The sequence below is a fragment of the Hippopotamus amphibius genome, chromosome 5 (assembly GCF_030028045.1).
Source record: "Hippopotamus amphibius kiboko isolate mHipAmp2 chromosome 5, mHipAmp2.hap2, whole genome shotgun sequence".
Taxonomy (NCBI): Eukaryota; Metazoa; Chordata; class Mammalia; order Artiodactyla; family Hippopotamidae; genus Hippopotamus; species Hippopotamus amphibius.
The window spans coordinates 23,623,244-23,635,874 of record NC_080190.1 but is presented as its reverse complement, the minus strand read 5'-3'; the positions used below and the strand labels follow the sequence as shown (position 1 = coordinate 23,635,874).

At 43.3% G+C, this 12,631-nt stretch overlaps 1 protein-coding gene across 4 annotated transcripts in view; it reads right to left on the bottom strand.

The window, feature by feature from the left end:
* The window catches only part of SORCS1 (sortilin related VPS10 domain containing receptor 1), a 497,412-nt gene extending 486,944 nt beyond the window's left edge, over nucleotides 1-10,468 (bottom strand). For 3 of the 4 annotated variants that reach the window (XM_057735384.1, XM_057735383.1, XM_057735385.1), the window contains exon 1: nucleotides 9,893-10,450. In XM_057735384.1, the coding sequence (XP_057591367.1) occupies nucleotides 9,893-10,450 (558 nt within the window). Of the gene's footprint in view, nucleotides 1-9,892 lie in introns of all 4 variants that reach the window. The other variant, XM_057735386.1, reaches the window with a different exon arrangement.
* Nucleotides 10,469-12,631: the final 2,163 nt, after the last annotated feature.

Sequence of the window (12,631 nt, the reverse complement as noted above, 5' to 3'; positions counted from 1 at the left end):
ACAACTAAGGATGTGGGCCAGTTGCCAAAAAGCCAGCCATGTGATCAGAGGGTTGAAACTTTCAGTCCAACCCCCCTGACCTCTGGGGAGGAGAGAGGGGTTGCAGTTTGACTCAACTGCCAATGATTCAATCAACTGTACTGCTGTGATGAAACCTCCATAAAACTCAGAAGGAAAGGGTTTGGAGAGCTTCCAGGTTGGTGACCAGGTGGAGATTCAGGGAGAGTGATGCATTCAGAGAGCACTGGGAGGCTCCACACCCTTCCCCCATACCTTGCCCTAGGCATCTCTTCCACCTGCTGTCCCTGAGTTATATCCTTAATAATAAACTGGTGATCTAGTAAGTGAAATGTTTTTCTGAGCTCTGTGAGCTTCTCTAGCAAATTAATCAAACCCAAGGAAGAAGCCATTAAAACTTCCACTCTATAGCCTGTCGGTCTGAAGCACAGGTGATAACCTGGACTTGGGGTTGGGGAGGTCGGGGGGACAGTTTTGTGGGACTGAGTCCTTAACCTGTGAAGTCTGATGCTACCTCTGTGCACACAATGTCAGAATTAAGTTAAACTGCTGGAAACAAAGCTGGTGTCAGAGAATTGCTTGCTGGTGTGGAAACTACTGACCCCCAACCCACACTTTGGAAACTGGGTCCAGAACCCTATTACAACCATCGTGTGCAAATAGCTAGAGATGCTGAAAGGCCTGTCAAACAGAGTAGGAGAGAGTCCTGGCCTCATTATAAGAAAATGAAACTGGAATAAAAAAACATAAATGCAGAAACAGAAGCAATGAGCAACATATTACAAACATCTTTTAGTCGGTCATACGTGAGCATTGTTAGTACTAGTGCTAATACTAACAAAATAATGATGATAACAATAGCTACTCTTTATTGTTTGCTTACTATATGGCAGGTGCCAGTTTCAGCATTTTTATATCTATTGTTTCCTTTAATCATCAAGAAACTATATGGAAAGTACACCACTATTATATTTCCATTAAACAGATGAGGAAACCAAGGTACAGAATTACAAAGTTAATTGCCCAAGTTCATATATCCACAAGTGGGAATTCAAACCAATCACTAAATGTTATGTTATATTTAAAATAATGTACTCTTTTTTTTTTTTTTTTAATAATGTACTCTTTTAGCCACTTGTTTTGTCCACGGTCATATGGACATCCAGGAAAGATAACTGAGTAAGACATATTCAGTGACAGAAATATCACCATCTGGCAGAATCTTCCTCTGCCTGGGGCACCAGTGCTGTGCCATGTCATCATCTCTCCTTCTCTTACAGAACCTGCCACCGGGTCCTCACCGCTGGGGTCATAATTTTCATTGAGAAGCTGATAAAAGCTCTGGGCTTCAGCTCTCCTTGGGGAAAAGTAAAGCATATTGACAGAAGAGTGTGCAGATAAGGGAAGGGGTACATGGACCCCAAAACTCATACATAAATTTTAGGAAAATTATTTTCGAACTTCAGTGTTCCTATGGGAGTTTGAAAAACATAAAGGTGCCCAGTCCCCATCAGCAAATTCAAAAGCAGGTCCCATGAGGAAAAACTCTGAGAAACGCTGCCCTAGGTGCCCAACAAGAGAGCCCACGGCTGCACAGTTAAGAATTCCTCTACTAAATTAGCAAAATGCAAGACAGAATAAACAGGGCTGCAGATAGGTTTCTTCTTTTTTTTTTTTTTTTCTTTTTTAAATTGGAGTATGGTTGCTTTGCAGATACATTTCTAAGAAGGGTGGCAACCATACCTAAAATAGCTTTTTCTCCCCTTTAATAATTCTAATCAAGAGTGCATTTTGGGAAGTGTTGCGATAAAGACCTTTTACTTTTAACCTCCCCCCACAGGCCCTGCAGCAGAAGGATCCACGGCCCCCAGTTTTGTGTCTCAATAGCCCCTGCAATTCTGATTAGAGGAAGACCACTAGAGGCATCAATCCATTGGCTTCAGGGCACAACATGATTAGTTGGTTGTCTGATAACATGATTCTTATTAGCACCTCCTTTACAGAGTGTATAAGTTGTCCACACTGTCATTCCAGGGTCATTAGTCAACAGGGAGAAACCAATTGGCACATCCCACACATCCTCCTGGGATAACAAGAGGACACATACTAACAACTCCAGCAGAGCCACTCCTGGCAACAGGACAGGTGGAGGTGAGGGCTTTGATCAAGCTCCAACATGGAACAGCTTATTACCAAGTAAAGTGTATCAAGTCAGGGACCTGAGGTGGGGGTGAGGTGAAAGGGAGCACCCTGAGATAGGGTGTCTTGCCAAGAGTTCTCCCACTGCCCCTCTCCACTGACTTGTCAAAGTCTCTCTAAAGAAATTCAGAGATAAACCCCAATGAAGGGACAACACGATCAAACAGAAAAAGCTCTGGAGCCAGAAAGGGCAAAAATCAAATTCCATCTCTGTCACCACCTTCGAGCTGGGTAACCTTAGCCAGGATCTTTAAGCCTTGACTTTCTCAGCTTTAGAATAAGGATAATGACACCTAGTTTGTAAGGGTGGTATGACGATGAAGTGAAATAATGTGGTGATGTCCTAGAATGTACTCATAGGGAATCTGGTCACTAAATTCATGGTTATGTTATTATTTTTAAGAGCGATTTCTGTTATAATCAATATAGCTTATCTGGCTGCAGAGAGCTATTCCTAGTGTGTAGCAAGCTTTCCTTTGCTCCCTTCCCCCACCCCACCCTCACCCCCACACCCAAAAGTTAGAAGAGGTAGAAAAGGCAACAGCTGGTAAGTCTATTATAATCCTTGAGCAAATAAAATCCATTAGAGTCAAAAAGGCACCCCTTCAGTTTGACTACTACTGCTCCCGAAGTTGAAGTTCTAGTTTCCTTTGACGGAGACCATACTTAGTATTATTTTCAACTAGACTCCATAGGCATAAGACAATTAAAGATGGGAGGAGGTGGCTCTCTCCCTTTTGTCCCCACCCCCTGCTGCAATAAGCCCAATGATGAGTAATCTCATCTTCGAAGACCATGAGCACTGGAACATATATGGTAGATGGGTTATTTATTGCCAGAGACCTCACTTGCAAAAAAAGTTCCATCTCCTCTCTTTAGGGTCCCTTTTAAAGATTTAAACAATGCCAAGAGCATGACTTTTGACCAGGCCACTTGCTCTGAAGCCCAGGACAAATAACTTGAATACCTGAGCCTGGAACTCAGGAGCTCCAAGGCCAATCTCCATCCCTCGTCCCGCAATGGCAACCATTATGAACACAGGTGCATAGGCTTGAGGCAAACTGTGAGGCTAGGGCGCAGCTGTGTCCTAACTCCTGGCTGTGGAAAGCCAGTGGTGTCCCAAACCGAGAATCAGTCATACAGTGTGACAAACCGTTTTTGACCCTCTCCTTCCACTAACTGACCTGCTTAATACCAATGCTTTGCTTTCCCTCTTTGAGAAGTGCGGATGATATCTGTCTTTCCTATCTCCTAGGACTGTGGTGAGAATAAAACTGAAGTCATGGAAGTAATGTTCCCATCTTTGAAAACTGAAGCATTTTGCAAAGGAAAAGGGCTATAACCGATCTAAAGTGTATAACAACATTCAGGAGTGCTATAGAAATAGACACAATATCTTTTATATACGTGTAAAATTTCATGTAGGATTTCCTGCAGAGCATTCGCGTCTTTTTTTTCCCTACCTACATTTTAGAATAGGCTCTCTTTTTCCTTACAAAGCATGCACAGTAAGAATCTAGCTTTGTTTCTTGCCAGTCATTTGACTGTTCCATCCATCGCATGGGAGCAGAACGCACACTCCTCAGGAATAACCACTGCCCTTTCATGGAGCCTGGTTCCACCTCACCCTGACCATGCCTCTTCTCTGCCATCCTGCTGGCCACTGCAGGGACACTGTTTGGCTAGTTTCCCCTCTAGGACACACAGATGCACTCTCCACCCTTTCCAGCCAGAGATGTAAGACAGTAATTGAGACATACACAAAGACAGGACAAATATTTTACATACATTTAGTTAACAGACGCCGTCAGGGAGCCAAATTAATTTACCCTCTGGGCAGCCTGGCCACTTATATTTCTAATCAAGAACTTAAACATTTGTGAAAACTGCATGTGAAAAACATCAAGGTAAAAATGAAACAATGATGACTCTAGCTGAAATTTAATGTGTAAACAAGGGCAGTTATGCCTTCAAGTGCCCATATAGGTTTTTATTTTATTTTTGGGCTTGGAATAGAGCCAAGCTCACTAGGAGATGGGTGTGTATGTGTATTTGCTTAAATCATATTTTAAAAACAATTTCTAAGATTAAAACCTTAGTTAAACATAGTTTACATTTAACATAGCTTAATTTCCTTGATATAGGTAGGAATTTTCACATCTCTACTCCCAACCTTTACTCACACCATCCATTCAGCTCAAGATATCCTTGTAATAATCTTCATTTCTTAATTAAAATTTCTCTACATTTCAAGGTTCAGTTGAAGCACCTGCTTTGCAATAAAGTTTGGAGATCACCCCAGCCAGAAGATGCCTGCCCATCCCTCCTCTGAACTCCTACAGCATGTGATACCCTCAGAGGACACTTACCTTCTGCCACCTCTTCAGAGCATTCTTTGGGTAGCAGACTGAAAGCTCTTTGAGGGCAGGTATCATTTCTTTCCATCTTTGTGCATCACTCCACATGTCCCCACTATCAATGCCTAACAAATATTAGGACTCAATATGTATTCACAGAATTAAAATAAATATGATAATTTGTGTAAGCTTCTTAGCATAATGCTGCCATATGACCATCTCACCTTAAATGTGAGCAATTATTATTCTTGTAAATAACTTAGATAATTGCACCAGCTTCTCTACCCTAGTTTATGAGTTTCCAGGGTCCTCCTTTAAAAGGATGTGGACATTGTCCCCAGAACCCATACTGATGTTAATTTACTCTAAAAAATCCCATTAAAATATCTTGAGATCTTCACTTTCCAATTTCACATTAAGCATTTTTTTTTGTTCTTAACCTGAAGATATGATACAATAAACATAATAAACTATATTTTGTTCAAATCCGCATTGAAATGAAGGCCTGCTCGGGTCTCAAAAGCCTTAACTTCCTATTAATAGATGTGCATATAAACCATGGAAAGAGGAAGAATCTTGTGAAATGAAAGGCTTGCTCACTAACAGGTCAAGGGTATAGTTCATTGTGTCATTTCTGTATCCTGAACACTCACAGTGCACTTTATTTAGATGTAGCAGGTGTACAATACCTACATGTTGACAAAATTTTTTAATGAATTTCAACCTGTAAGGGATTTCAGTGATGCTCTGGTCTACTCATGTCATTTTACAGAGGATAAAACTGAGGCCACAAAATTTAACAGGCTATCACTATATATTTAATTTTTGTGTACAGCCAGGACTATAACCCAGGAGTCTTCATTACCATAGAGAAGTATTTCTTTTACAAAATAAGAAATAGCATTTATTGAGCACTTACTATGTACCAGTCACTTTGTATATGTGATCTTCAGGGAAAAAAAAAACAGAAAAAGTCGTGCCCTCCACATATCATAGTTGAGAAAACAGAAGCTCAAAGAATTTAAGTTTCTTGCTCAAAGCAAAGTGCTGGGAAGCAGGAGAACTAACATTCAAAGTCAAATCTGCTTCCAAACCCACTGCCTTCCACGTCACACCACGTTAACACCCATTAATAGCATAAAGCGCTGATCAGAGAAGGTATTATGTGGCTTGCTAGAGAAACCTAAAATCCTTTACCATTTTACTTTAGAAAAAAAGGTAAAAAAAACTTATGTCAAAATGTATAGCCAAATCAAGCTTTCATAGGCAATGTCTCTATAAAATCAGATTTGTAATTAACTTAGAAAAGGAATCTGTTCCTGAAGAACCCCAGATCTGAGAGCTGAATGATGGCACATTACCTCATGCTCAATGAATCACCAGGTGCAGATTCCATGTCTCAGTAAAGATGAACATGTGGGTGGATAAGAGAACAGCCAAATCACTACTTTAAGGTAAAGAGTGCAACATGACAGGCACATGTTATATAGTCCTTGTTTTTCTACAAAGAGATAGAGCTTCCAGCTAAGACTATGTCCTCCTCCACCATCATCTGAAATCCACCGAAGACAGGATTATTTAAAATACAGATCCTCAAAGGTCTGAGTTTTCCTATCCTACTTTAAAGTCTCTAAGACAAGCCATTCTGTGTGGTTTTGAAGTCAGATCACCCAGGGCAGTCTCTGCTTTGCCACTGAACTGTTATATCTTCTTGGCAAGTCATTTAGCCTTCTGGACCCTCAGTTTCCTCTTTTATGTAATAGGACAATAATATCTACTTACAACATTTTTTGTGAAAATTAAATGAAGTGATGAATGTAAGGCATCTACCCAACAATCTGACTCAAGTTGGGACTCAGTTGATTCACTAAGGATGGATGGTAAACATCAGGCCCCAGAATAACAAAAGGCAAAGAAGTACCTGAAAACCAATCACATCATCATTCACTATGATAAATGCAGTATTAAAGATATAACAGCAAAATATGCCAAGTAAAAGCCTCTGTCGACAAATCTTGTAACATTATTTCTAGTGAGAAAGGGACAAGACAGTGAATTGAAATATTCAAGTTGACTCCAGCATAAAAATATGAAAAAGAGATATTAATACTTGACACCTGCCTATTACCTAACAGGGATATTGTAAGCATTGAGTGTAGCACTTTGAAATTCCTTGGAAATAAGGAATAAACACATCCCCATCACACATACGTACAGACAAATGTATGTATTTTAACAAACTAAGAACTACTCTATAAATTTAGATCAAGGCACAGCATGCCTTGGATGAGTAGGGTAGGAACAATATGTTCTTGCTTATGACACCAAGCTCATGACAAATGATTCATACCCAGCACCTTTCATGCCAAAAGATCCCCCCAGGTGTTCCACCAACTCCATCAACACTTTCCATCAAGCTAGACTGCAGTACAGAGGAATCACATCACACCCACGGACGAGGCAAAACAGTCACATCTTTACACAACTGCACAAGTCCAACAGTGGAGGGGGCAGGAAGGAGAAGGGAAGAAGGTGAGAGAAGGATCCAGAATTCTTCACAAGTTTGACAGGCAGCCTATAATTACCATACATTTACACCTTTAATGAAGGTGTTATTGTCATCAGAAGCCCTACTTAGCAAAGGCTTTTGGCGAAAGGTGAGACAGGTCCAGAAGATGTGTACTGACAGTGGCCCTGAATGGGCTGGGGGTAGATTTATGGGGGACAGCAGCTAAATGAGAAGAAAATGAGAGCCCCCACCCACTGCTGTCCTCAGGGTTAGGTTAATGGATTTCTTGCTCTGGGGGCATGTGAAGCGCCATGAGATGAGCGTTACAAAGATGTATATAGTACTTTACAGTCATGACGCCCTCTTAAGTATATCCTGGCACATAATTTTCAGTAATGAATCTGACAGGCTTCTTCCCCTCCTGTTTTAGAGATGAGGAAATTCACATTCAAGCAATCAGCGTGCCAAGATCAAACCACAAATAGGCAGAACTAGAACTCAGAGCTCCACTCTGCTTTTCACGTCACAAAGTTACCCAGAAAAGTTTCTTTCTGCCTCCTTCCCTTCAAAATATATTTTAAACTTTATCTCCCCTATGAATCTGGGGCACCTTTGTGGAGAATCCTTATAAAAGACTACTTCTTTTCCTCTATTACCTATACATATATCCTGATAAAAGACTACTTCTCTTCCTCTGCTACCTATATATATACACACAACAATCTGTATGTAAGTGGACAGGGATGGAGGGTATATCCTTATAGAATAAGAGACTTAATAGGATAGACATCTCATTTGTTTACATGATTTGAGTGCTCCAACTTTTAACACCTTGATTATTTCCTACATTATTTCAGACTTTCTTACATGCCACCCACCCAAGCCCTGACCCTACTAAGCTTGACTGGGTTTATAAGCACCATTAAAAAAAAAAAAAAAAAAAGAGGCTGGCAGTGCTTGGCACCATTTCTTAAATGGAGTTTAAAATTTGCCAAAGATGTACTCTCCTTTTCTTGCTCTTTCCAAGATCTTTCAAGAGGTGAACTAAAGTAGAGGTCTAACGGGTGAGTGATATTCTACAGCTTGAATTACATTAAAAGCCTGAAATATTTTGAGTGCAAGGTCCTTTACTTCTTGATACAAGATCTAATATTTTTGATGTTTAAAATAGCCCTTTAAAGCTAGAAGCTTTGAGTTAATCACTTTAAGCAGTCAGCAAGTTATTTAATCAGTTTAAGAAGATTCAAGTTCAAATTGGGGGATTAATTTGAGTGGTTATGATATGAAAGATATGACAGTTGAGGTAAGGAATGAGGGCAAGGGTCTCTGGAACTTGAATGAAAAGAAGTTCAGCTTCAATTATTTGATTAAACCAGTCCTGAGAACCATATAAAACCATAGCCTTGGTCACGAAGGCTGAATTGTAGGGAAAACCATGCTGATGCTCTCAGGACAGAGACAGGATACAAACTACTATTTATCATGATTTGCCTTAATACAATTTATGTCTATGTACCCAAGGAATCCATAATGGCAGGCTCTTATTTTAAAATGTTCACAACTTTCATAAAAAAGCTGACATGAGCACAATTCACCAAAGTAGCACTTCCCTGGGAAGGTTTCTGGCAAGTACATCACAACTGAAAACATTTTGAAATGTACCAGGATGCACAGACTGTGTAGAGTACAAATACTACAATCTCAATAATCTTTTAGAAGCTGAAACTGATTTTTTTTTTTTTTTTCATTTTACCCATCGTTGGTTTTCATGTTCTTGTCTACTTAAAGGCAGTCTGGAGAAGTTTCCATACTTTTAAATCACCTGCAGTTATTACCATCAAAGCTCTCTATTATTTTAGCTCCTTGAAGTTTCCAGGTGCAGTTTAAACTGGAATAGCTCCCTCAAATTTCAGATATGCAGGCTTTTCCAAAAATCTAAAACTTCCCCTAACTTGGCCACAGCTCATGGACTTGCACCCATGCTCCCCAGTGTCAGCCTCCTGGAAAACCAGCAGTTCCTCTCCTCCCTTAGTGAACGGAGAGCTAAGTCTTTATCTGTGCTCTTCACTAGAGGAGATCAGGCAATGGGGGAGAACAGGGAGTTGTTGTCACAGGGATATATCTGATCTTCCTGGGACCGATCAAGCCAGAGAACAACCACTCATTCACAGGCTGGAAAGCCCCAGCTCTCAAAATACACTGGCTGGTGCTGTTAGAAGATGGTGGAGAGTTCCCTTACTGAAACTTGCATCCACTTGGTCCCCAGAAACAGAATACATTAAGGGCTCCTCATCATCCACTGAATTTCTCTTCTGTGCTGGGAAGAGGGGGTGAGGAGTCCTGCACAAAAATAAAATTAAAAGGCTACAAATAAAGACTTTCTGATCTTACTTGCTCTCATCCTTAAGTCTAGCAAATAAAGGGAAAGTCACTTGAGGGGACACCGGCCTGCCTGGAAATTTAACCCTTTCACCTCTGCATTCAGAATACTTTAACCCCCTCTGTTTGTCTGGTCTTCGGCTCCAACCTACACAAAGGAGATCAAAGAAACAGGAAAGAGGGATCTGCCTGCCCTGTATGAAGCTTTGTTAGACGTTTGGAGCGGACTCTGGTGTTGGTGGGAAAGGGGTGAGGGTGGTCTCCTAGTTGGTGATATTAACTCCTTGGGGAGGTGGGCAGGGAAGACTTTAGTTTATAGCATCTTTCAAGTCCAGAAAGCCCATTTCCCCCCAATTAGCCATCAGATCATACACCCGACTTTAACCCTTTCCATTTTTCACCGCTTTGCCCTCAGTCCCATTTTACTCACGCTGCTGTTGTGGCCAGACCAGTGGACCATGGCTTGGTTGTGTGCTGAGTCGCCTGTCAGCGCGAACGTGGTGCTGGTCAGTTTCAGCTCCTCCAGCCGGAAGCGAGTGGCTTTGTCCGGGTCCCGCTCCAGAGTCCCAGGCTCCTGCTGCCCTCTGTCCCTTATCACTCCCCGGGGGCTTCTACTTGTGCCTTCTCCCCGCTCTGCCTTCTCTTGATCCTCTCCACTCCGTCTCCTCCGGCCAGAGCGTGGAACAACCGCTACTGACGCCCCAGTGCCCGGGGCCCGCTCCAGGGACATCGCTCGGTCTCCGGGGGCCACTGCGAACAGGGGGCGTCCGAGCAGGGGTAGGGGCGTGGCAGAAGCCCTGCCTCGCGGCCCCTGGTGAGGAAGCCCCCCTGGGGTCAGAGCCCAGCGTGGGGCCGAGCTGGGGTGCAGCGGGGGACAGCAGGAGCCGCCGCCACAGGCGCCCGGGGCGCAGAGGACCAAGAGCCCCGCGCCGGCGAGGAGCGCGCTCAGCCCGGCTGGGGAGCCGCCGCCGGCGCCAACTTTTCCCATTGCGGGAAAGGAGAGGAGCGGAGAGGCGGTCCCGGACCGGAGGCAGCGGCGCGAGGCTCTCCGCTGGCCGGCTGCGAAGGGCAGGCGCTCAGGACCCCAACTCCATCCAAGTTGGACCGCAGTGGGTGTGGGCAGAGGCGGCGCGGGGCAGGTGGCGGCCGCTTGCCCGGGCTAGGCTGGTGCCGAGCGCGGGTTCGGACGGAGCGAGCCGCCGCCACGCGGGGGTGGAGCCGAACTGAAGTCACGGGCGGAGCGGGCGCTGGCGCGCTGGCAGGCGACGCGGGAGGGGGAGCGGGCGCTGCCGGGTCTTCGAGCGCCGCGTTCCGCTGCCGAGCTGCGCTGCGCGCGGGTGGCTGCGGGGACTGGATGCGTAGCCGACCCTCCCCTTGGGCTCGCCCGCGCCGCCGCCGCCGCGCGCTCTGCGTCCCCGCGGCCGCAGGGCTCCGCGCTGAGCCGGAATGCCCCTCCCGTGGGGGCTGTCAGCCCGGAGCTGGCGGAGTGTTCACTGTGCTGGGGACTTCCAATTCTTATTTTACTGTTTCTGTCAGTCTCTGTGGCTGTTTGTTTTGTTTTCTTTTTTTCCTCCCTGGTCATTTTCAGTTTAGAAAAAGGGGATGAATGGGCCTCTGATCTTTCTCTTCTTAGTCTCAGTGAGTTGGCATCTTGACTTTAGCTTGGGAAGAGTCTGTGTGACCCAGCATCAGCAAAGAATGATGTAATTAAAAGATCGCGGGAGTGAGTGTGAGTGTGTGTGTGTGTGTGTGTGTGTGTGTGTGTAGTCTGGGGGATTTTCCCATCAATTATCATGCTTAGATTCCTTCACTGACCTCCTAAAGCACTCACTATTTGAACCCAATCTTACTGTATTTTGTGGGCCTATATCCTGAGTTCCCTAAGAGACTGCATACTCAGTGAGGACAGGAAGGCTATGTTGTGAGCAACTTGTAAGAAATAACCAGTTCATTCTGCTTGCCATTTTATCCTTAGTACTAGACACAGTGCCCTGCATGGCAGGAAATCTGTCAGTCATTAATTCAATAAATATTTATTGTAGGTCTATTATATTTGTGTGTGCAAATACATACAGGAGAGGAGGCATGGTGCTCCATTTATCCTGTGGCATTAGTGCCTAGCCCAGAGCTTCTAACCCACACCTTAAGATTCTTAACAGCAAACTTCATGTGAGTGCTGGATGCTCTGCTGTTAGTTTTCTGTGGAATCTCAGACAAGTAGCAACTCTCAGCTTCCTAGGTTTAAAACTAAATTGTTGCATTAGATGACCTTTAAAATCCCTTTCACTCCTAAAATTCTATAATTGTATGATTATAACGTCTGCCCAACCTAGCTCCCCTGCTACTATTCAAAAGTTCAGATAAAGATTTATAGTAGGTGAATGGGCTTTGAAAATTACAAAGCATTTCTCAAAATCCAAGCCTTTTTCGAATAGAAAGTTGCTTCTAAGGGTTGAAATACCTTCACATGTCTTTGTAGTCTTCATGCGCCCGATAACACTTTCTCATCACATGGTAGCTATTAAATTATTCTGTGAATATTTATTGACTGAATAAATGAATCCCACAACAAAATAGTACAATTTCCAGTTTCTAATTACACATTTGTTCGTTTTCACACTTGCAAAGGTAACCTCACTGAAAAATCTGAATTCTGAGTTTGTGAGGGGACCAACTTGCAAGTAACATAGTGATCATCATTCTTCAATTAATAATACTCTTTTTAATGCTGTCCAAGAGGAATTTCTCTTATTCCAAGCCAGAGGTGTGTTACAAAAAAAAATAAAATGATTGTTCTCATGATCAATCCAATAAATGTGCCAATGCAAGGAGCACAGGCTTCTCAGCCATTAAACTTGGATACTTAAAAGGACAAAAGAGTGTCCTGTTTGTCATTAAAGGAGACACAGACTGTTCTTCCAAAAGCACCATTATTACCCAAGCCTGAATCCTACTAAAAAAGGATGACTGGCAGATTGTAGCTTCTAGATGGAGGAGAGGCGAGCCAGAGGTCCCCCTTCCTCCCAAATTGCAAGTGCTCTTTGTCAAAGCCCAGGGCAGCTGTTTTCCTCTCCTCAGAAAGGTTTTCAAAGCTTTGCGGGATCCTTTGCTTAGTGCCTTCTTTCTATGCCCTGCTAACCTCCTTTCCACTCTGTGAGAATTCCTCCAA